Here is a 23,311-nt window from a genome sequence, read left to right as displayed (position 1 = left end):
GTTTACCAAAATAGATATTTATTAACTGAATTTATGAAACAATATAGTTGCTTTCTACAGGAAATTAAAATCATTGAAGGGTAAATTAGGGAAGCAACACAGGCAAATTAGATGTATGTAATGTCATCTTTTTTCAGTTGGAGACAAATGAATTCTCACCTGCATGCTGTCTCCACTCAAGCTCAGTCCCCTCCTTGTACTGAATCAGTATCAATTCCTTGTATCATGCATGTAAATAAATGAACAGTAATCCAGAAAGTTTCAGTCTTTTATTACATTCAATGAGCTGTTATTGCGAAACAAAGGGAGAACATTTCAGAGATGTTACAGATTTTAAACCCAATATCCCAATGCCCTCTTACAGCACAATGCAGGCCTGTTCTACAGATCTGAAAATAAACAGCAATATTTTAAAATCACAAAAGGCACAAAATTTTTGAAAAGTTATAAAAGCAGCAGAGGTATTAACAATTCCTTTTTGGAGGTATTCACTACATTGAATTCCTTTAAAGGTACTCAACATATTCCCTCTAGAGCCTGGATGCTTATATATATTTTGGGGTTCGCCAACTCATTTCCCCCACCCCGCATCAGACTTCTTACTTTGTCCGTTACACTCCTTTTCCTTCAGGTTCCCTACTGTTCAGAGGTAATCCACCATTGTATTTTCTCTTTCCCAAATGTTCAACCTTACTTTTCCTACCTCTACGTTAGGCTTATGCCAGAGCCTTGATTCTCTATTGAAAATAATTCCAAAACAAGCAGCTATCTCTTTGAAGCCTTTGTGAAGCCTGTGCAGTACTGATAGAAAATTGAGGAAATCTTTGCTGTAATTCATGTTTGACTACAGACTCAATGAAACTGAGATGCAACTATAACACCTAACAATCAGCAAATTTGGTGAATTGCACCTTTTCACAATTCTAAACCTGTGGATTTGAAATTGGTAAGTGATATTCCACCAGGCTCTCTGCCGCTGTTGTATTCTTAAAGTTTATGCCATGTTTCTCAGTTTGCAGTGGTGATTTCTTTGTAAAACTTCCAGTTATGAAACAAGTTCTCCCATTGTCCACCGGACCACTTTCTAAAAATATCTGCTGCTGTTTTCTGGTTGTAGAACTTCCCTATAAGGCGGTCTAATTTGTTCACTGCCAGCTTCCCTTTCAGACTCCGACTTTTAACTGCAAGTGTGTGATTTTAGGATAACATGATATCAGGAAAGCAGTCATGGAACAAACCATAGACTGGACATATTTTAATACAGTTATGCAAATACAATGGTTGCTGCATCTTAACATGATCAAGCAATTATAAAAAATCATGTAAATATTACATAGCCTGACATTCAAAAAACCAGGGGGTAAAACTTGTAGAATTGATCATCCGCTGAGCTCCTTTGCCGACTGCCACAAATAATGGCATTGAGTGGTTGTGGACAAGAAAGAAGACACCTTTTAAATATGTCTCCATCTCCCTAATTTTTGAAGACCACTGTAACAACATACAGTTTCTTTGTCCACGTAACAAAGTTTTATTTCTTGGTGCAATTATTGACTTTTTTTAATGTTAACTTTAACATGGAGACACTGATCTCCTTAGAAAAAGTTTACAAGTTGACTAGTGATATTGTAAATATAGTGGTGCTTGGATAAATGCATGTTTAACGCACGTCAAATTTCCATTCACTGGCACTATGGGAAATCCTCAATACCACGGGGGCTTGGATATTTCTGATAGTCAAGGATAATAAATCAGAGCATAAAACTTGCATCTTCATATTGGCAGTTTAATCTTCATTGAATGCAAGATCCAATCTTCTATACTTAGGGATCCTTAGATTTTTTTGGGAGGCAAATTTGCTTTGCATTTATCAGGATTTGATCATATGAACAATTTGGTTCAATGTAATCTTACCCTTTTATAAATCAACAGTAAAAGTCTCAATTTCAAACTCTGCTTAAAATTATAAGTGATCATTGTTCTAGCTAGGTTTTGTTTAAATTTATAACGTTAAATGCTACTAACTGCCAACAGCATGGTACTCAAAAGTCAGTGCCAAGCTGGATCCCCTTTTTTTTTTAAAAAAAAAATCACCGGTTCCACATCACATCTTATTTCAACATTGACACCACATTCAGTTGGGCTGGATAAGCAATGATCAAGATGAATGAGAATACATCACTGTGCCTTTACCGACCATAAATGCCGAACACGAGAAAACTGAAGAAAACTGTAACACCAACCAGCGAAACTGTGGCTGGTGCAGTGAAGAACTGGCGATAGTTGATGCGGTAGTACCAGACTACAGCAAGCATGATGACAAAAACTGGGATCATTAGATTGCCAACGTTAAGGGCAGTTTGGTTCTGTTCCACCACAGAGGACACAGCAGGGCTGGGGGATGAAGAAGTCTGCGAAATGTGACAGTGGATCACACAATTATCAGTGATGTTCAGGGAGCCAAGAGTGCGGGAATGGTCTTGCAGAAGCTGGCCCTGGTAAATTAACTTCATTTGTTGCTCTTGCCCTGGGAAGTACTTGCTAGGAGAGAGAAAGGGGACACATGGAAAGAAATAGGAAGAAACAAATCAGACAGAAAATTAGAATAATTTTAATAAATGCTAAATAGGAATAAAGAGAGGTTAGACAGCATATTAGCTTTGGTGACATGAAAAATCTATACTTGACTATAACAGATACTTCCTGTTTCCATTATATTGCTCTCTACCACCCGCAGTTTCTGATTTCCTAATGTGAAGTTGGTTCCATAGAGAACAAGCACTCTTGTGTACTTTGCTTACTGCCTGTGCTCCCATCCAAACAGTAGTCATCTAGATAGTGTCCACACATGACACGTTCAAGAAGTGGGATTGGAGAAGAGTGGTTGGTTGCCAGAGAGCAGTAAAAAGCTCTCACTAGGTCAGTGAAAAGGACAACAGCAGCTTCTGTTATCCCAATTGTGATCAACTAGCTGAACAAAGACTGGAATATAATGTTGGCACATCTTCCTGATCTCTATGGCTTAATTACATGATTTAACATCAGAATCAATTGATCTAGCTTCTGCTGCCAAATAAGCAGCTAAGGAGCAGGTTTCAGATTTAGAACATTAAATCCCCTCAGCATGGGAAGAGCCATATTCACTGTGATCTTATTAAGAATTTAATTGTTGAATAAAATACCAAGTAACTTGAGAATAATTTAATTTGGGTGGTTTTGCAGTCACTGCTCTAACTTGTCCTTATTTTTAATATTCACTACTTTTAATCTCACTCAAGCCCAAGTTCCCCCAGACCAACAAGAAATGAAGTTACACTCTTCGATTGTTCCTATCTTTCAATCAATGAGTATAAGGAATCTATTTCCACAATTCTTGACATAGCTTCCAATATTTGACATTTAGAATTCCTATATGCGTGAAGATGTCTAATGCATTGATCTGTTGACCTGGCTAGCATTGTTAACTTAAAGGGCATCACTCACCACAATATCAAGAAACTGACTTGTTTGCTTAGGAGTTTAAAAGAAGCTGCAATAAATTCACATTCTCCCATTTCCAGTAGCTTTATGTTATTAGCAAAAGTTGTTGCCAACACAATGGCAAGAGAGTTTGGATCAATCTGTAAGATGTTCCTCAAATAATAAGTGCTTGAGTTTAACGACATTAAAGGTTTTCTATAAATTATCTTTCATTTCATGCTCTCGCAATATTCTGACAGTGAAATTAGTGCTCGAAATGGGTAATTATTTCAAATAATTTTGAAACAATAAGCAAAGTCAATTATGATGTTCTGTTATTATACAGATTTTTACTCAACATCAATTACAGCTAGAATTCACCACCAATTTGTTACTAAAAATGTGAATTAAATATACCGCAATTAATAATATAATCAATGATGAAAAAACAAGGGCACAGGAACCTTTGATGGCTTCAAGCAACAAGGAACCACTAGGATCAATTCACTACAATTAGAATGTAAAGTATAAAACAATAGGGAATGAGGATCAGGAAACTGCACCAATTGAATGAGACATTTAACATTAATAGAAAACATGCAAGGGTACTGGGAAACAAGTTTTCTTTTCAAATGCTAATAAAATACTTCATGTTATGCATGAAGGACTGAGAAATGGACCTGAGCCATTTCTAATTTGGTGCAACAGTTTCTTACTGGGTATTTCAATTCTGGAAAATTGATAGAAATACGAATGTCCTGATTCAGAAGGCGTCTGAAAGAAATCCCAGAATACCAAACAGTCTCTCTACACTAAAAGCAAGGAAGCTTACTTAATTTGCATGGATGAATTAGCTTTTATCATGCAAATCCATGGATTAAATCATAAACTCTTCTCAAAAGTATCATGAGAGATACATACACAGTCTGGGCAGAATAGAACCCTCTCCCAAAGATCAGTTCAATTCCTCATCCTCTACAAATATCTCCTTCCATTCCAGAAGCTGAGACACACTTCCAATGGTCACACGAGATAGTCTGATCACAGCCTGGTTCACTGCCCTAGATAGAGAAGTTATCTAGCAAGGATCAGGAGACCGTTTCAAGGGCAGAATTCTGGCAGGTCTTCCTTTTTCTACCCAGGACAGACATTTAAATGCCCAATTAAAATCAATACAGTACAATGTTCCAACTGTATTTTTTTAAAAATCGTGAAGACACTAGCGAACATCACTGAAAGACTTTTGCTATCTAGAGAACAAAAGCTCATTTTGGTCAACAGATCAAAACACTGCTTTTAGGAAGTGTCATTCTATGTACAGTCTCCCAACAAGGCTGCCAGGTCACTGTAGTTAGCTAATGGAACAACATTTTTCTTTGCTTCCTAACCCAGCAATTTAGACAATAATGCAGAATAAATTAACTAACACTTTGTCAGTCTATTTCATAATAGCAGGAGACATACAAGTCCAATACAATAATAAGGTCTGCCAATTTTAACAGATGGGTGTATCCATTTTCACTCATGCAATAATTAGAGAATGCTGCATGGTCAGACATGCAAGCCTTGGGTAAGATGTTAAAGTCCAGCCCATCTGCTTTACTGATTAACTTCCATTGAACTAAAGTTGCAAAGCATTACTCAAACAGTTGACAGTTCTATTAGTATTCCTTCAATCAACACCATTCAAATCAACCATCGTTTTTTGTCTCATTGTTGCTTGTAGGTCTTCATTTTTACACAAAATGACTTAGTGATTCACCTCCGTAGCAAAAGTGGCTACACTTCAAGGCAGTACTGCATACTGTATAGATAGCAGCTTGTGACAAGAGATAATGATAGGCTGCATTATAAAAGCCAAACTCTTACTTTGAAAACCGCTTGGATCTCAACCTGTTCACAAAGTATTTAGAGTCCACACTCTGCAAAGGTTTTATCTCCAGCTGCCTTATGACTATCTGATGTAACCTGACTGTCGATAGCATATTTAGTTACAGGACCAAGAGAAAAAAAATCTGCTTTATCAGCTTTGAAATAGTGACTGACAAAAAGGACACTGGACAAGGTGGGGGGGCCAGAAAACAGTATTTTTGCAAATATCTGCAGTTCTTGGTATGGGAGAGATGCGGCATGCTCTGGAGTGTGTTGATAACGAACAATTTCCAAAATCGTTTGAAAATACTTTCCTCAATTAGGCTTCAAAACAAAGAGCAGCTTTTAGCTGACAAGGACACAGGCTACAGCTTTTGAATTTCTGTCTATATAGTCTTCTGCTAAAGCGATCCGAAAAGCTAATCACGTAAATAAGGATATATGTCACAGCTGTAGTTTAGCTGCAGCAATACTTAGAAAGTAGATTTATAGTTCACTGGGAGAGATAGTTACTATGGTCTAGGGAATTAAACTTCCCAGAGTATCACAGCTGAATAATCACATTAAAAATAACGTGTTTTCACAGTTCAGTGCAATCAGTAAATCTCATGAACAAATTACCTCAATTATATGAAGCCAATCTGAATCTCTCTTCTTTAGAAAGAATGAACGAACTTACATTTATATACCATCGTTTGTACCCTCAGCACATCGTAAAGTGTTTCTCAGCTAACACATTACTTTTCAAGTATCATGACTGCTGTTATGCAACAATGATTGAAATTGTGTGCACACGCTAATTGCCTAAGAAATTAAGTGAAACAGGATGCTGAAGCGTAATTATTTGCAAAACTCACAAACAATTTTATTACCTCATCTTATTAAATCTTCACTCTTGGCCAAGTGAACTTCAGCTTCTAGAATGTATCCAGATTCAAAGGCAAGTTTGGTATATGCTCGTGTAAAACCCCTCATATGCAAAAGTTGACGGTTCTTATTCAACAATCAGAGCTGAGAACTTCCAAAGACAGAAGTATAATTTTTTTTAAAAAATTTAAATTCATTCACGGGATGTGGGCATCGTAGGCTAAGCGAGCATTAAACCTTATTGCCCAGAGGGCAATTATGAGTCAACCACATAGCTGTGGGTCTAGTCACATGTAAGCCAGATCAGTTAAGATAGCAGTTTCCTTCTGTTAGGAATTTAGTGAGCCAGATGGTTTTTTTTAATAATAATCAACAAAGGTCTCATGGCCATCATTAGACACTCTCCATTTTTATTGAATTTAAATTCCAGCTGCCATGGTGGGATTCATCCCAAATCCCCAAATTACTACCCTGGGTCAATTGAATTAATACTCTAGCAATCATTTTACAATGCAGTGCACCACCCCATCTCTACAGTGACATTAAAAACCTCAATTAATTATAGATTCAAAAATTTATACTTGCTAATTAAAGCAGGAAGAATGCAAATTGAGTCAGATTTTTGACGGTGGAGAGAAAAATAATAAACCGGACAGGGAACAGGAAGCTGGGACCAACATTCCATGCTGTGTTGCAACCTTTCCAGAGAGATGTTCCCAGAGTTGCGAATGGATTCATGAGTCCATTGCAAGTAAATGTGTACGGAAGTCAGACAACATTGTAGGATAACATGAAATAGCAGTGCATAAGTATACAAAATGTTCATATGTCGAATCTTTTAAATTACACTTCTGTATGGGACTGCATTCATAACTAGGAGTGTTTGCAGGTCAGACATTTGTAAGTCAAAAGACTTTCTGCACCACAATCCTCAAATGCAGAGATAAGCTCAGTGTTTGGTTTATCAGGCGTATTTGCAACAATGTACCTCCAATTTGCTCTGAAAGGTAACAAAGATTCCCCATGTTGGGTCTCCAGAGAATGGCCATGAAATGTCCATGTGATATCGGATATAGAGACCAAGAGGGTTGGGCTTCTTGAATGCATCCAGTCAGTGGTCTTGGACAAATGCTTTAACAGTTTAAAACTTTGGTGACATGGCACCTACCTCAGTATCTTTGTCTGACTTACACAGAGCTATTCTGACCATCTCATTAATGTCCTGATGGCAGGTGTTTTTTAAAAAAAACGTTTGTTTGTGCAATAGGAATGTCAATTGGAAGGCCACCCACATTCTAAATGCTCTTTTAGTATGGGACTTGAACTGCGTAATTGTGGTGCACCCATAGCACTGTTTGAATGGGAGTTCCAGAATTTTGAGCGAGTGACAGTGAGGGACAATGATATAGTTCAAGGGTAAAACGTGGCTTGGAGGGGAACTTTTAAGTGGTGATGTTCCCATACATCTTTTGTCCTTGTTCTTCTAGGTGTTACAAATTGCAGGTTTGAATGGGGCCGACAAAAGAGTCTTGATAGGTTGCTGCAGTGAATCCTGCAGATTGTATATGCAATTGCCTCTGTGAACCAGTGCTGGAAGGAATGAACATTTAACATTAGCATCCAGTCCACATTCAAGTGGATTACAATCAAGATTCTGGACTGTTCTTGGAACAACACTGACCTAGACAATTAGTGAGTAATCCATTCCACTCCCAAACTGCACCTGGTAGATTCTGGACAGGAACTGGGAATCAGATGAGTTATTCACTGCAGAATAGACACTGTATTCAAGTGGCTGGTCCAGTTCAGTTTCTGGTCAATGGTCCACCAATACTACAGCCCCACTCCCATCCCCCATTCCCAATTGCTTTGATAGTGGAGTATTCAGTGATGGTAATGCCCTTGAATGCAAAGGGAATGGTTAAACACTGTCTTGTCGAAGATAGTCATTGCTTGATACTTGTGTGGTGTCCAATGCTGCTTGTTACTCATCAACCTAAGCCTGAATGCTGTACAGGTCTTGCTGCCTGTGGGCACAGACTGCCTCAAGATCTGAGAAGTTATGAATGGTACTGAACACTCTGCAATCATAAATGAATAGTCATTGATTAAAAAGATCAATCTGTTTGGGGTTAGGACAGTAGTAGAACTCCCCTGATAGCTAGGACTCCAACCACAAGACAATCACTCCTTGATTTCCACTTACTTAAATCTATCAAATTTGCAATTTGACTAATATTAAAAAAAAACTTGGCCCAAGACATCTTCAGAACCTTAGGAAGTTTACGGAACAACACCAACGTCCCTGTTAACTGTGACTGATGTACTGTGTAAATACAGTACTGGAGTTAGCTTTTAAAAAAGATGAAATTGCAACCCAGGTCCAGATGTTGGTACTCCATATCTGAGGAAAATGTTTCTGTCTTGAAGAACTTGATTTGTACACACTTGATAGATTATTTGCAAGTGAAGTGCATTAGAATTTTCAACTGCTCAAATACAGAGAATCAACATATTCAAGGCAGCTATAGCTGTGGACCCACAGAACTGCTTGTGGCAAGTTCTGGTTAATTTTGCTGGCTTTTCTGAAGGACAAACATAAATATGTAGGAGAACTTGCAGAACTCCACCTCTGAAAACATTTCCATTTTGTTTGTGGCTCTCAGAGTGCAGAGCTCTCCATTTGGTATCACCAAGCCTGTGATTGTCTTTGAGGTCTCAGCACCATTGAAATGTTTCAAGAACAAGGATGGTGAGATGCAATCCCCAAGAACAACAGTTGCTATGGCAGATCATACTTGCTACATGAAACCAAACAAGTTCCAGGGTCTTTGGCAACTCAGATGACTGCTGCTACATTTATAGAACCGAATTGCACCCACAGCCAGCAGATTATAGTAGTAGCAATACTTTAAAGCTTATATTTGCTTCACTTCCAAATATTTCAAATTATGATACTGCAAAATAAAACTTTAGCAAAAAAAATTTAGTTGACATTTTAAAAATGAACATTATAATTTGGCATTTAAGAGAACCTGATAGTAAACTGCAACAAGACAGCTTTTAAAATCTCTGAACAATCTTAACATACAAATATCTTACCTCTTCAGAAACCCAATGGTATCATCTGGTTTCACTCGTGCAACCTCTTCAGTATCATTTAAAAACTTCAGCCGCACCTTAATTTGCCCTTCGCCCGTCTCACCACTATCCACTGTACGAGGGTGAACATTACAGTTCTCCAGCACTGCCCGGTCCAGTCCTTCTCCAGTGCTAATTGCACTGGTTGATGCTCTCTTGCGTAAACCCTGTATGTTCAAGAGAGGATCGAGACTCGAATCGGTTAAATTGGAAGCCCCTTCAACTGGCACCTGCTCACTTGTGGGTCCATTATTTCCATGTGATGCTCCCATCCCAGAATCGCCTTCTTCCTCTGGTTTCTGTTCAACAGGTGCAGCAGCTGACTGGGCTTCATCTGCTTCGGGGGTTGCCGTATTTGCCACATACCTCTCTACACTGTTTAGACCCACAAACGATGAGTTTGCAGTTGTAACAATGGTCCCAAATATTTGATCACTGTGATCAGCAACATGAGTGGAGAGCCAGGCAAGAACAAGTGCCAGTACCAGGAGAACTATTCCACCCAGAACTGTAACTTCATCACCAACTCCTTCGATAAATGTCATGGTGGTGCTGTCCATTTATAGGGATTTCTCAAAAATACTAAAAGAAAATGAAAATAGTCAGTAATGGTATAGCCTGATAATAACAGTTTCTTGCCATCCTCAGCACCAATGAGGAACTTTAATGTACAAATATGTTTTGCTGTTCACCAATTTAACTGCAAGCTACTCCTGACAATTAAGTAAAATTCAAGTTCTCCAATAATTTAAAATAAGCAATGTAAACAAAATAGCAAAGTGGGAATAAAAAATGTTCAATTATCAGATTTAAGCAAGAGTTAAGACAAGTTAGGCAATTTACTGGAATTGACAAAATACAGAAATTGAATTAGTGTATAACAAAAATCAGATAGAAAAGACAAAGAAAATGCTTTACCATGTTGCTTGATTTTTCTCCCACTAAAAGCAGAGGATCAATTTTTGCAAAACATTTTATTTTTGAATAAGGTGGCAGCAATTACTATACACAATAAAAATTCTAAACCAAAGCATAAACAAAATGGTATCAATATAGGAGAGTGAGAGAGAGGTCAAGGTCATATTTGATGTGACAGAAGAGCAACAGTGCAATAATAAACATCATTCAAAAATTTTAACAACCAACTTCCAAGGCATGGCTCAAGAAATTAACAGTGGCTTGGAAAGATATTGTAAATTATGGCACGGGATAGCTTGTGGCTGATGTGTATCTTGACCAAGTCAAAGAGAACCATATATCCTAACATTGGTAGAGATTGCTAAGACCTGAAAGAGCGCGAGACAAAAAGGTCTTAGGAACTACTAAGCCACAGATGAATAAATAATGTAGTATCACATGTGCAAACTGATTGTTTTTAAAAATTGACAGAAACAGTTGCACGGTATGGAGAGAGAAGTAGCTTTACTTTCGGAAACAATATAAATCTGTAGGAGAGCTTGCAAAGCTGTACCTCTGAAAATATTTCCATTTTGTTTGTGGCCTTGTGCCGAGCTCTCCATTTGGAATTACCAAATCACCAGATTAGAAAGCAATTAACATAGTTGGTGGGCTTGTCTAAATGTTGTTTTCCTTACCAAATTAGGCCACCCCCAAGATAAAAAGTTACAGGTTAACAAAGTGTGAAGCTGGTTGAACACAGCAGGCCAAGCAGTATCTCAGGAGCACAAAAGCTGATGTTTTGGGAAGGGTCTAGGCCCGAAACGTCAGCTTTTGTGCTCCTGAGATGCTGCTTGGCCTGCTGTGTTCATCCAGCTTCACAGTTTGTTGTCTTGGATTCTCCAGCATCTGCAGTTCCCATTATTTCTAAAGAGTTACAGGTTGACTGCTTTCCTATACTATTGTACGTTACAATAGCTTAACTCTTCCAATTTAATATCTTTATGTCTGAATTACAATGAACGTAGAGATTTCAGAATGGAGGTCAATTCCGTCTCAGGTTCTCCAACATTAATCTCAATTACCCAGCGATGGAATATACTGGAATCTGATAGGTACAGTTAAGACTTTGTAGTTGTATCTTCTGTAAGCAGTTGTTAGTTGACAGTGGAAACAATATTCAATAGCCTCCACTCAAATTTTCATCTTTTACTGTGCCATAGCAGACACTTTGAACACTTCAGACCTTAATGCAGAGATAGTGGCAATTGCCAACCCTGGAGAATCTGAGATGGTAAGGCGCAGAGCTGGACGAACTCCAGGCCAAGCAGCAGAGGAGCAGGAATGCTGACGTTTCGGCTCTGGACCGTTCTTCAGGAATCTTTTCTGAAGAAGGATCAGACCCGAAACGTCAGCTTTCCTGCTCCTCTGATGCTGCCTGGCCTGCTGTGTTCATTCAGCTCTAAACCATGTCATCTCAGACCTTAATGCAGAACTGCCAAAGTATCAGAATGAGCCTATCTGAAATACAACCACAAACTCCTAGCTTTCAGACATCTTAATTTTGACATTTTCAACTGACCTGCTCTCAAAAGTGTTTGTTGAAGGAATGTGCTCCAGATTTCCACTACCCATTGTGTGATAAAGTACTTCTTGATGTCACCCTGGGACTGCATAAATCTAATTTTCAGGCTGTACCACCTTCTTCTATACTCTCTCACCAATGGAAATAGTTTTCTATTTGTCCCATCAAATCCCTCAAATCACCTTAAACACTATTAAATTAGACCACACCTTGATTTTCTATATGCAAGGAAAAACAAATATAAAATTTATGCAATCTATCCTCATAATATAACATTAGCCACTACATTATTCTGGTGAATAAGTGCTGCACTCATCCAAGCCCAAATATCTATGCTTAAGTGTGGTGCCCAGAATTGCACCAAATACTCTGCAAAGCTGTAATGCAACCTATATCACTTTCCACTTCAATCCACTAGAGACAATGGGAACAATCCAGTAACCAAAGTACCAGCAGAAACAGCTTTTTCTTTAGTTTCTAATTTATCTCACTTAGAAGTGTTTAAATAAAGAGTCTTAAAGTGATCAAAAATATTGTCCTCCTAACATCAACATCTCCAATTTCAATGCTTTTCAAACTGTCGACCTAAGGGACCTTCTCCTACCCCTAATTTACGATAATTCAAACCTTCAAAGTGTACTATTAGCTAATCTTTAAAGACTTGAACTCATTAATATGGAGAACTCATGGATTTCTTAACCTAAATTGTTGCCAATTATTCAGCTGTCAGTCTCCTCCCCAGGGCATACTATTTTGCTTATTTTTCTCAAAACCTTTACCTAGCACACAGTCATTTGGCCCAATGCTTTCTGACACGTTGAACAGCTCTTATCTCATGTATTTCATGATGCCCAGCTTCACCATGCTCCATAGGATCCCTTGAGCCTCTGTTATTGCCCTATTTACCAACCGCCTCTTTACTTTGAATTTGTTGTCACAATCCATGTACACCACAGTTGGACTTCCTCTCTTCAAATCTGTTAAATTTCAGTGTCTGCCCTGGCAGTACTGTGCCCTGTTAAAAGTCACCAATAAAATCCTCTAAGTTTGTCTTGATAGTTATCCTTCTTTACATTTAAAATATTCATGCTGGCAATCACAGTTAACCTAGTCTGGGAATAGTTGGTAGTAACCAGGAAAAGACTTTAACACATTTCTATGACATTGCTCCATATGCTATTTTAATGAAGAAATACTCTTAAAATAATATAAGTAGACATCTCTATTAAAATGCTGGACAGAGAGTTGTCAATCAAATTTTAATTTTTTTAAAAAATCAATTAACATCACAAATCAACATTTCATCCCTTTACACAAAGTGGACCACAGAACATACCTTTTATTAAACTGCTGGGGCTTCAGCAACTGCTGTGATCCATAGTCTTACTTTGAAGCGAATAGCATAATTACTCTCTGGCTCTATTATTAGTAATAATCAAAGTAGCTGCATATCTGATATTGGAATAAGTGAACTGAGCTGTTCAAATACATTTCCACTTCAATAAAAGACATAAAATGGGCTTGATAACAACAATAATCTGAACAGATGTATTAACATATTTTAATAACATTTCTCAAGTCAAAACAATTAAAATCATACATGTTTAACACTTCCCTCTCCTCACAGCCACAATGACAAACTAGAGATGGCAAAACGTCAGTTTTGTATGAAGCAATTCAATTTCTACATTATAAACCATGCAGCAAGTCATATCTCCACATTAATCTTTCCTTTAGAGCTCTCACATTTATCATGGGTGTGGGATTGTTGCATTCCTTTCTTATATCAGTAAGAGATTGATGAAATGTGGAAAACATGTAAAGAACCAATAAATTGTCTCTGCAGAGGCTCTGCCAATAACCATGCTCACGAGTAAAGTTATGCTAAACACCACAAGTGGGATGTGGATGAGATCTCATAGGTTAATGTTTATTATGCTAGCTAAGCAATTCAAGTACCAATTAGACTAGTAGGATGAATAAAAGGGTTGTTGACTTAGCTACTGCTGTGCTCTCCTAATCTAGCATTAACTGTCCATCTTCATGGAAATCAAAAAGTAAACATAATTAAGGTCAGATGATCATATGGGTTAAAAGTTACTTTTGTATGTATGGACAGCAGAAAACTCTAGGTACGTAATCTGCTCTGGTTCATCCAGGTTCACACCAAGAAAGCACACCAAAACCTCTACTCCCTCAGAAGGGTAAGTAAATACAGCACGTCCACAATGACTCTTACCAATTTTTATGGATGCACCATATAAAGCAACCTATCTGGATGCGTCACAGCTTGGTATGGCAACTGCTGTGCTCAAGACTGCAAAAAATTAAGAAAGTTGTGAACACAGCCCAGTCCATTATGAAAACCTTCCAATGATTCCCTCTATATTACCTACAGCCTCAGAACAGCAGCCAACATAATCAAAGACTCTCTCACACCCGTTATACTGTATTCCACCCACTTCCATCAGGAAGAAGATACAAAAGTTTGAAAACACATCAGTTTCAACAACAGCTTCTTCCAGCTTCAGAAGAATGAATGAACCTCTCATTAGATTTCTCTGCACTTTCTCTTTAGCTGTAACATTATATTGCTCTTATAACCCTTATGTACTTATGCAAGGTATGATTTGTCTGGATAGCACACAAAGCAATATGTTTCACTGCATCCCAGTACATATAACAATAATAAATCAAATCAAATCAAATAGATTTTTTGGTCTTGGGAGGTTAAGGAATATGTACTTAGTACAACTTACATCATGACTACAGACTAAATTTTATAATTGCTTTGTAGTATGCACCAACTCTTCCTCACTTAAATACTCCAGGATGAGGGTCAGAGTTTTGAGAACGGTCCACAGGAGACTGCAATAAATTATACCACAAACTATCTTGGTTAATTTCTATTTTAGTTCTAGATATCTTGTTGTAACACATTTTCACAGCACTTCTCCATGATTATTTTAGAGTTTGCTAACTTTGTACCACTTGAGTTGAGAACACTGGGTTCCAGTACAGACTTCATGCCACCTAAGACAGTGGCCGTGTCATTGCCCACGCCGCCTAGCCCTGGGAAAGCTGCCAGAGAGAGCTATAAACCCCACGGCTGGACGGTTGTGTACAATCTGGTAAACCCTACTGCAGATCCCCCCACTACCTACCAACCAACCAACCAGTCTGGGGGACAAGGCAGAACATGAAATCTCGAGTTCCTCACCCTGCCTATTCCACAGCCAGAGAAATTATCCCCCAAATACAGTGCCCACTGCTGGGAGAGCAGGGCTCCGCCTCAGCGCTGCTCAGCCCACAGTAAAACACCAACTTCCAGAGGAGCCGCTCCCTCTGTCACCCTGGCCGGGCCGGGCCCAGCCCGCCGCTGCAAACCCCGAGGAACCGCGCACACAGAAGATAACTCGCACCGCAGCGGCCCCCCTTCCCTGCCCCTCACCTCTCCCCTAACACCATGATCCTGGGCAGCTGGGAATCAAAGTCCCTGCGAAATGTCGGCTCAGCAGATTCCTACCGACCTCCGCCACCATCAACACACACTCAGCGTGCCGTCACCACGACCGCCGTTCGCCGTGACGTCACCGCGGTCTGCGCCCCGTCGCCACAGGGGCTGTGACGTCACGTCACCCCATCCTCCTCCCATCTTACGGGACTGCGTGGTGGCGTCATCACAGTCGGCTGTAGTAGGGAACTGTGCTTTTGGAGGCGCAGCTCTTGGGTCCTTTGCATGAACAAAACAGAGGGTTATACAACGCAATTTCTTATAGAAGTTTTAAAATATGTGCACAAGTGAAATGTTTTACAGGATGCAGGATCCACAGTAAACGTTTAGGAGAAATAAAAGTGGGGAAACAACCTTTTCTTCAAGCTCCTTGCCCAGACCGGGGAAAATCAGCTAAAATTCCCAATACTAGTTGCTATTGGCAATCTGCAAAGTACGGACAATAAATGTTGATTGCATCAGTGTTGGCGTCCCCAAGAATCAAATACCTTCATAATGTTTACTGCACACATCACTTACTTGTGGGCACTCACCAAGCCTCAATTGCAAAGGGGGAATTACAAGGAGCACAATCAAAAGTAACTGATACAAAACTAATCATTTAAGAACCAATTGGTACTACAATAGAGAATTTTAGAGTTCAATTTGCAGATGAGCTAAGAGGAGCTGAATAGTTTTCTGTAATTGTGCAAAGAATGAATTGATCTGTACCCCAATAAGGAACTAATATATTTTGGAAGCAGGGAGAAAGTCTTGGGGACAGTAATTAAAAATGACAGTTGCATAAGCTTAACTGAGAACACAGACTGATCACAAATTGTACTTCCAATGTTTTCCTAAATTTGTCAGTCTGTACATAGGCCAAGGTCCTATGTTCATAAGAATGAACAAGTGCTCATTTACTTGATATTGTGCTGCTTTTTTAAAATGTTGTATAAGTATTACAAACAGATCAAACCTTTTTGTTGCTAATAAAAAAATGATATTGATCAGTTAACACTACTAATATTTATCATTTTAACCCAGTTAGTTACCAAATCTTGTTTTCAAATTCACTGTTCTCCAGTACTTAAAACACAATTTTTTAGAGGTGAGAGGGAATTATACTCAGGAGTTCAAAGAGAGTTGCAGTAAAAGGTGTGCTGAGGTCTCTGAGAAGTATATTCCACTGTGGAAAAGGAATTTTAAATTAAAAATAAAACTGAAATAAATAAAATCAGGGTAGAATTTGATATTGTCGTGTAATCGGATATTTCCACTTTGTTTTGTCTGCTAGGCAGATGAAAATTCCAATGCTCAAAGAGATGCTAATCTGTAGACATCATGATTGTATGATATAAGGAGTGAAGAGGACAGTGCGAAGAAAATAGAGAAATCCAAACAGGCAATCTCCACAACATGTCCCACTTCCATGGGATTCTGCAGGAGGCATAGTGGATGCAGCACTAGTTATTTGATTGACCACAGCATGTAGCTAATTAACCCATTTGTGTGTGCAACCAACAGAAACAGTGGCAGCCACCTATTGTCAGGCCAGATAACCATCATGCTCCATTGAAGTTCCAGTCATTGTGCAGGAGTTTCACCCCTTTATCCAATGCCCTATCTCTGAACCTCCTTATAGTCACCATTTGTGACCAGCAAAGGAGTATGTACCTCAATGCACAATGCCCACATCTGATTTTGGAGCTACCAGTCTTTCAGGGCTTTAGGCACTCAATCAGACATCATACAAAGAGGACCACTAATGCCCTTAATTGGAGGGCTTCTAGATGCAGATATGTATTTACTATCTCCTCCCAAACCTCCTGGGGTTGTTGCCACTGACATTGCTCAGTTCCATACATGCATTTCATCCCAATAATGAGATTGGTACATTAGAACACAAAATCCTATACATCATTGTTCAACAACAATAAAAACCTACACTAATAGTGCACATTCATCATAGTAAAATGCCGCAAGGCATTATCCAAGACTATATCATATAAAATTGACACAAAACTGAAAAAGATGTTAGGACAGGTATCCAAATAGGGAGCATATTAAAGAAGCTCCAAGAAAAGCGGGAAAGATAAAGAAACTTGGGAGGGAGTTTCAGAGCTTAGAGTTGAGATGGCTGGAAAAAGTGGAAGCAGAATTAAAATGGCAGAGTTGGAGTTCTTGAAGGACTATTAGATTTGAGAAGTTTACTAAGGAGGAAGAGTTGAAACCATAGAAGATTTTAACAATGGTGCACAAACTTTAAAATTAAGGTATTGGTGGATCATAATTCTTGGTAGGTCAATAAGCACAGGAATGACACATGAATAGGACTTGGTGCAATACTAGAATAGTCTGCAAGCTTTATGTAACATTAAAAAAATGTTATTTAAAACTTGTAATAAAACATATTTTGTTGCTTCACTAAAGGGACACAACTTAACTACAAAGGGTGTGCCCTTTAGGACCAAGAAGGGAAGTTTTTTTTAAATCAGAGAGTTGTGAACTCTTAGAAATTCTGTATCCCAGACGTATGGGGAAGCTCAATCTTTGAGCATATTTAAAAGGTTGATAATTGTTTGATTGTCAATGGCTGAAAGAATTATGTGAATAGTGTGGGTTAAAACCACTGAAGTGGAGTCAGCCATAATTGTATTAAATGGCAGTGCAGGCTCAATGAGCTGAATGGTTTACTGCTGTCTTCCTATCAATATATCATGCCAATTTGAACAAAACCATCAGAAACAACAGTTTAAATAAATATTAATTCACAGCAATCTGAAACAAAAGGGGGTTGAGATCTAACCATGGAAAATTAGTAATGAATATATTACTTTGTTCATTTAAAATTTAATAACAACTTTGCTGAAATAGAATGAAAATTCCACACCAATGTAACTACTGTTAATATTGTTGAAGTTGAGTCTTAAAAATAACTAATGCACAAATACAGGAGGTGATTCCAAGGGTTTAGATTTCCTCGTGCATACGTTGCTGAAAGCTAGTATGCAACTACATCAAGCAATAATAAGGGCAAATGGAATTTTGACATTGATTGCTAAAGAAATGGAGTATAAAAGTAGGGAAATGTTGCAACTGTGCAAGGTAATGGTGAGACTGCGTCTGGAGTACCGCTGACAGTTTTGGTTTCCGTACTTGAGGTAGGATGTACTTCATTAGAGGCGGTTCAGAAAATGTTGACTTGACTAGTTCCACAGACAAAAGATTGAGCAGTTTAGACCTGTACCCCCTAGAAATTAGAAGAATGACAGGCTATCTAAATGAGATGTATAAAATGTAAAGGGGATTGACAAAGTAACTGCAGTGTGCATGTTTCCCCTTGTGGAGCAGTCTAGAATGAAGGAGTCATAGTTTTAGGCTTAGGAATGTTAAATTTAAAACAGAGGTGAGGAGAAATTACTTCTCTCAAAGGATCATCACTACCCCAGTGTGCAGTGGATGCCAGGGCAATGAATAAAATTGAGGAGACAGACATTTTTAATTAGTAATTTGTTAAAGGGATATGGAGACCAGGTAGAAAAGTGAAGTTGAGGCCAAGTTGAGATCAGTCATGATTGTATTAAATAGCGGAGTAGGCTTGAGGGTCTGAATTACCTACTCCTGCTCCTAGTTTTTATGTTCATTTCATTATTCGGTGCTTCCTGTTCATCTCTCTCTGATGCACAGTTATGTTTTTGTTATTCTTTTTATCCTGCTGTATTGTTCATGTTGTTGTTCACTGTTGTGACTTGATGCTTCCTTGTTTGCTGATGTTATGTCTTTTCCTCGTATCAGAAGCCTCATGAAAGGATAAAGGAATCTCATGGGTTTGCTTTCAGGCTGTGACAATCATGCACCAGAAGCCACACTTAGTGCCATTAGCCCTGTAAAGGAGAGTTTTTTAACTGCATTTTCAAATATATTTTTATTACTTTAACCGAATTACTCTGTCCTTTGGCCTAGAATATCGTGCTCTTTCTTTCTTCTTCTTGTTACAATGCTTTCCATTGTACAACATTTAATCTGTTTACACTATTTATACTTGAAATATTTATGATTCTGTATTATTTGTGTTTCATTATCAGTCAATGTTATTTGTTTTCTGCTATAAATTTCTTTATTCAATGCTTTGACTGTCTATTCTCTCCTATTCTCTGTGGCTGCTTAGTCGTAGTTACTGTTTTTCTATTCAACCGTACATCCATTACTCTACAAACATCACACAATTCAGTGTCAGAGCTCATTTATTAGAGAAAGACATTATAAACCATTGCAGTGGATGAAGCAATTTAGATGCCTACCTATTTATATAGCTGTTAAAAACATCTTAAAACAGACATTAACCTGTTTTTTATCTTTACAGATACAAGCTGACCTGTATATTTACAGATAAAAACTGAAAGAATTGTGAATACTGTAAATCAGGAACAAAAAAGAAGTGGCTGGAAGAGTGCAGCATTTGTGAAGAAAGATCAGAGTTAACATTTTGGGTCCAGTGACCCTTCCTTCAGAATTGATGGTAGCTAGGAAAATGTCAGCTTATGCAGAAGGTAGGGTGCAGCAAGGGGGTAAGGAGAAAACAATATATGGGGATAGAGCTCAAAGAGAGAGAAGAACAATGGACAGACAAAGGAGTTATAATGATCTGTCTGGGAGGGTGAATAGCTGTTAATGAGACTGTTGGTGGATAATAATATGTAGTGTGTAATGGGAAGGCTATGTTATAACAAAGTCTGGTGATTGGGGTTGGAGGCCAGGACCTGGGAGAGTTAAGGCCCTAAAATTATTGAACACAATATTCAGGCCAGAAGGCTGCAGGATCCCCAAGCGGAAAATGTTGTTCTTCCAGCATGTGCTGAGCTTCGCTGGAACACTGCAACAAGAGATGTTGGCCAGGGGGGCTGGTGTATTAAAGTCACAGGCAACTGAAAGCTCAGGGTCTTTTATGCGAGCAGAACATAGATGTTCTGCAAAGCAGTCACCAAGTCTACGTTTCATTTCCCCAATGTAGAGGAGACCACAATGTGAGCAGCAAATGCAATAGACCAGATTCTTGGATGTGTAGGTGAAGTGTTGCCTGGGAGGTATATTTGGGCCCTTAGATACTGGGGAGGGAGTAGTTAAAGGGCCAGGTGTTACACCATCGGCAGTTGCAGGGGAAGGTGCCGTGAGGCTGTTGGGGGGCTGTTGGGAGTGAAGGAAGAATGGACCAGGGTATCCCAGACATAACGTTTCCTACAGAAGGTGGACAAGGGACGGGAGAGGAATATGTGTCTGGTGGTGGCATCTTGTTGGAGGTAGCAGAAAGTGTGTCTGATGATCTTCTGGATGTGGATAGACAATAGACAGTAGGTGCTGGAGTAGGCCATTCGGCCCTTCGAGCCAGCACCACCATTCATTATGATCATGGCTGATCATCCACAATCAGTATCCTGTTCCTGTCTTATCCCCATAACCCTTGATTCCACTATCTTTAAGAGCTCTATCCATCTCTTTCTTGAAAGTATCCAGAGAGTTGGCCTCCACTGCCTTCTGGGGCAGAGCATTCCATATATCCATCACTCTCTGAGTGAAGAAGTTTCTCCTCAACTCTGTTCTAAATGGCCTACCTCTTATTTTTAAACTGTGTCCTGTGGTTCTGGACTGACCCATCAGCGGAAACATGCTTCCTGCCTCCAGAGTGTCCAATCCCTTAATAATCTTATACGCCTCAATCAGAACCCCTCTCATCCTTCTAAACTCAAGTGTATACAAGCCCAGTCACTCCAATCTTTCAACATATGACAGTCCCTCCATTCCGGGATTGACCTCGTGAACCTACACTGCACTCCTTCAATAGCAAGAATGTCCTTCCTCAAATTTGGAGACCAAAGCTGCACACAATACTCCAGGTGCGGTCTCACCAGGGCCCTGTACAGCTGCAGAAGGACCCCTTTGCTCCTTTACTCAATTCTTCTTATTATGAAGGCCAGCATGCCATTAGCTTTCTTCACTGCCTGCTATACCTGCATGCTTGCTTTCATTGACTGATGTACAAGAACACCTAGATCTTGTTGTACTTCCCCTTTAGATAGTAATCTGCCTTCCTGTTCTTGCCACTAAAGTGTATAACCACACATTTATTCACATTAAACTGCATCTGCCATGCATCTGTCCACGTCACCCTGTATTCTCATAACATCCTTCTCACATTTCACACTGCCACCCAACTTTGTGTCATCAGCAGATTTGCTAATATTACTTTTAATGCCTTCGTCTATATCATTAATGTATATCGTAAACAGCTGCGGTCCCAGCACCGAACATTGTGGTACGCCACTGGTCACCGCCTGCCATTCCAAAAGGGACCCGTTTATCACTACTCTTTGCTTTCTGTCAGCCAGCCAATTTTCAATCCAACTCAGTATTTTGCCCCCAATACCATGTGCCCTGATTTTGTTCACCAATCTCCTATGCAGGACTTTATCAAAGGCCTGGTGAGATGGTAAGTGAGGACAAGGGGAACCAATCACTGTTGTCGAAGGGAGAAGAGGGGTGAGGGTAGAAGTAAGGGAGATGGGTCGGACCCGGTTGAGGGTCTTTTTGACCATGGCGCTGAGGAATCCTCAGTTGAGGAAGAAGGTGGACATTTCAGAGGCTCCCTTGTCAAAGTTGGCCTAATTGGAACATATGCCATAGAGACAGAGGAACTTAGAAAATGGTACGGAGTCTTTACAGGAGCAGGGTGCGAGGACGTATGGTCCAGACAGCTGCGGAAGTCATTGAGTTTATAGTGGATATTCGTGGCCAGTCTATCCCTAGAAATGGAAATAGAGATGTCAAGGAAAGGTAGAGACCAGTCAGAGATAGACCAGGTGAAAGTGAGGGTGGGTTTGGAAATTGGAAGCCAAATTGATTAACTTTTCCAATTCTGGACGACAGAGGGAAGCAGCACCGATGATATCAAAATATCGGAGAAACAGTTGTGGGTGGGGGCCAGAATGGGATTAGAACAAGAAATGTTCCACAAACACCACAAAAAATCAGGAATAACCGGGGCCCATGTGGGTACCCATGGCCACCCCTCTTACCTGAAGAAAATGAGAGGAGTTAAAAATAAATTGTTGAGGGTGAGGACGAACTCAGGTGGTGGTGAGTGGTAATGGTTCAGGTCTTTGCTCCAGGAAGAAGTGAAGAGCTCTGAGACCATCTTGCTGGGACATGGATGTGTCACAGGATTGCAGGTCCATGGTAAAGAGGAGGCAGCTGAAGCCTACAAACTGGAACTTCTGAAACTGCCGTAAAGCATCAGAGGAATCATGGATGTACATGGACTGGGACTGCACAGGGGGAGAAAAGACTGAGTCAATGTAGGAAGAGATAAGAGCAGTAAGGACTGCAGACGCTCGAAATTAGAGTCACTTAATGTGGAGCTGGATAAGCACAGGTCAGACAGCAGGCTTGGTCAGTGGGAAGGTTAGAGTGGACAGGTGAGTAGGAAGATGGACAGTTTGGGGCTGGAGAGAGTTTGAAGCTAGTGATGCAGGTCAGGGGTTATTATGGTTGGTCTGTGTGAGGGGTGGAGTGGATTGGTGAGTGAAGATGGACAGGTTGGGGGAGGAGAGATTTTGAAACTGGTGAAGTCAATATTCAGGCCATTAGGCTGTAAACTCCCAAGACAAAATAGGTGTTGTTCCTCCAGTTTACATTTGAGTTCTGTGAGGCAGGAGCAGGCTGAGGCAATGGGTGTGCCCAGGCCGTCCTGTTTGTGGATTTTTGGATAGAGGTAGAAGCGAGCTGTGCGGGACTTGGGGACTATCAGCTTGCAGGCAGTGGGAGAGGAGATCACCAGATGAAATTAGACCAGTTACTGTAGTTGATACAATATCCTGATGTGCAGTGGTGGGATCATGGTCCAGAGGAAGATAGGTGGTGGTATTGGAGACCTGGTGCTCAGCCTCTGCAATGTAAGGGTCAATACGCCAGACTACAACAGCATCACCCTTATCGGCAGG

At 39.7% G+C, this 23,311-nt stretch overlaps 1 protein-coding gene across 1 annotated transcript; it reads right to left on the bottom strand.

Moving 5' to 3' along the window:
* Positions 1–255: 255 nt before the first annotated feature.
* On the bottom strand, positions 256–15,418 carry tmub2 (transmembrane and ubiquitin-like domain containing 2). The gene is made up of 3 exons (XM_048560452.1): positions 15,273–15,418; positions 9,301–9,921; positions 256–2,541 (listed from the first exon to the last, which is right to left on the bottom strand). Exons 2-3 carry the CDS (start codon positions 9,897–9,899, stop codon positions 2,190–2,192), a joined length of 951 nt encoding a protein of 316 aa, XP_048416409.1. The 5' UTR covers positions 9,900–9,921; positions 15,273–15,418; the 3' UTR covers positions 256–2,189.
* Positions 15,419–23,311: the final 7,893 nt, after the last annotated feature.

The sequence above is a fragment of the Stegostoma tigrinum genome, chromosome 31 (genome assembly GCF_030684315.1).
Source record: "Stegostoma tigrinum isolate sSteTig4 chromosome 31, sSteTig4.hap1, whole genome shotgun sequence".
NCBI classification, from domain to species: Eukaryota; Metazoa; Chordata; class Chondrichthyes; order Orectolobiformes; family Stegostomatidae; genus Stegostoma; species Stegostoma tigrinum.
Note: the sequence above shows the minus strand (reverse complement) of the source record. Positions and strands in the feature narration are given on the sequence as shown.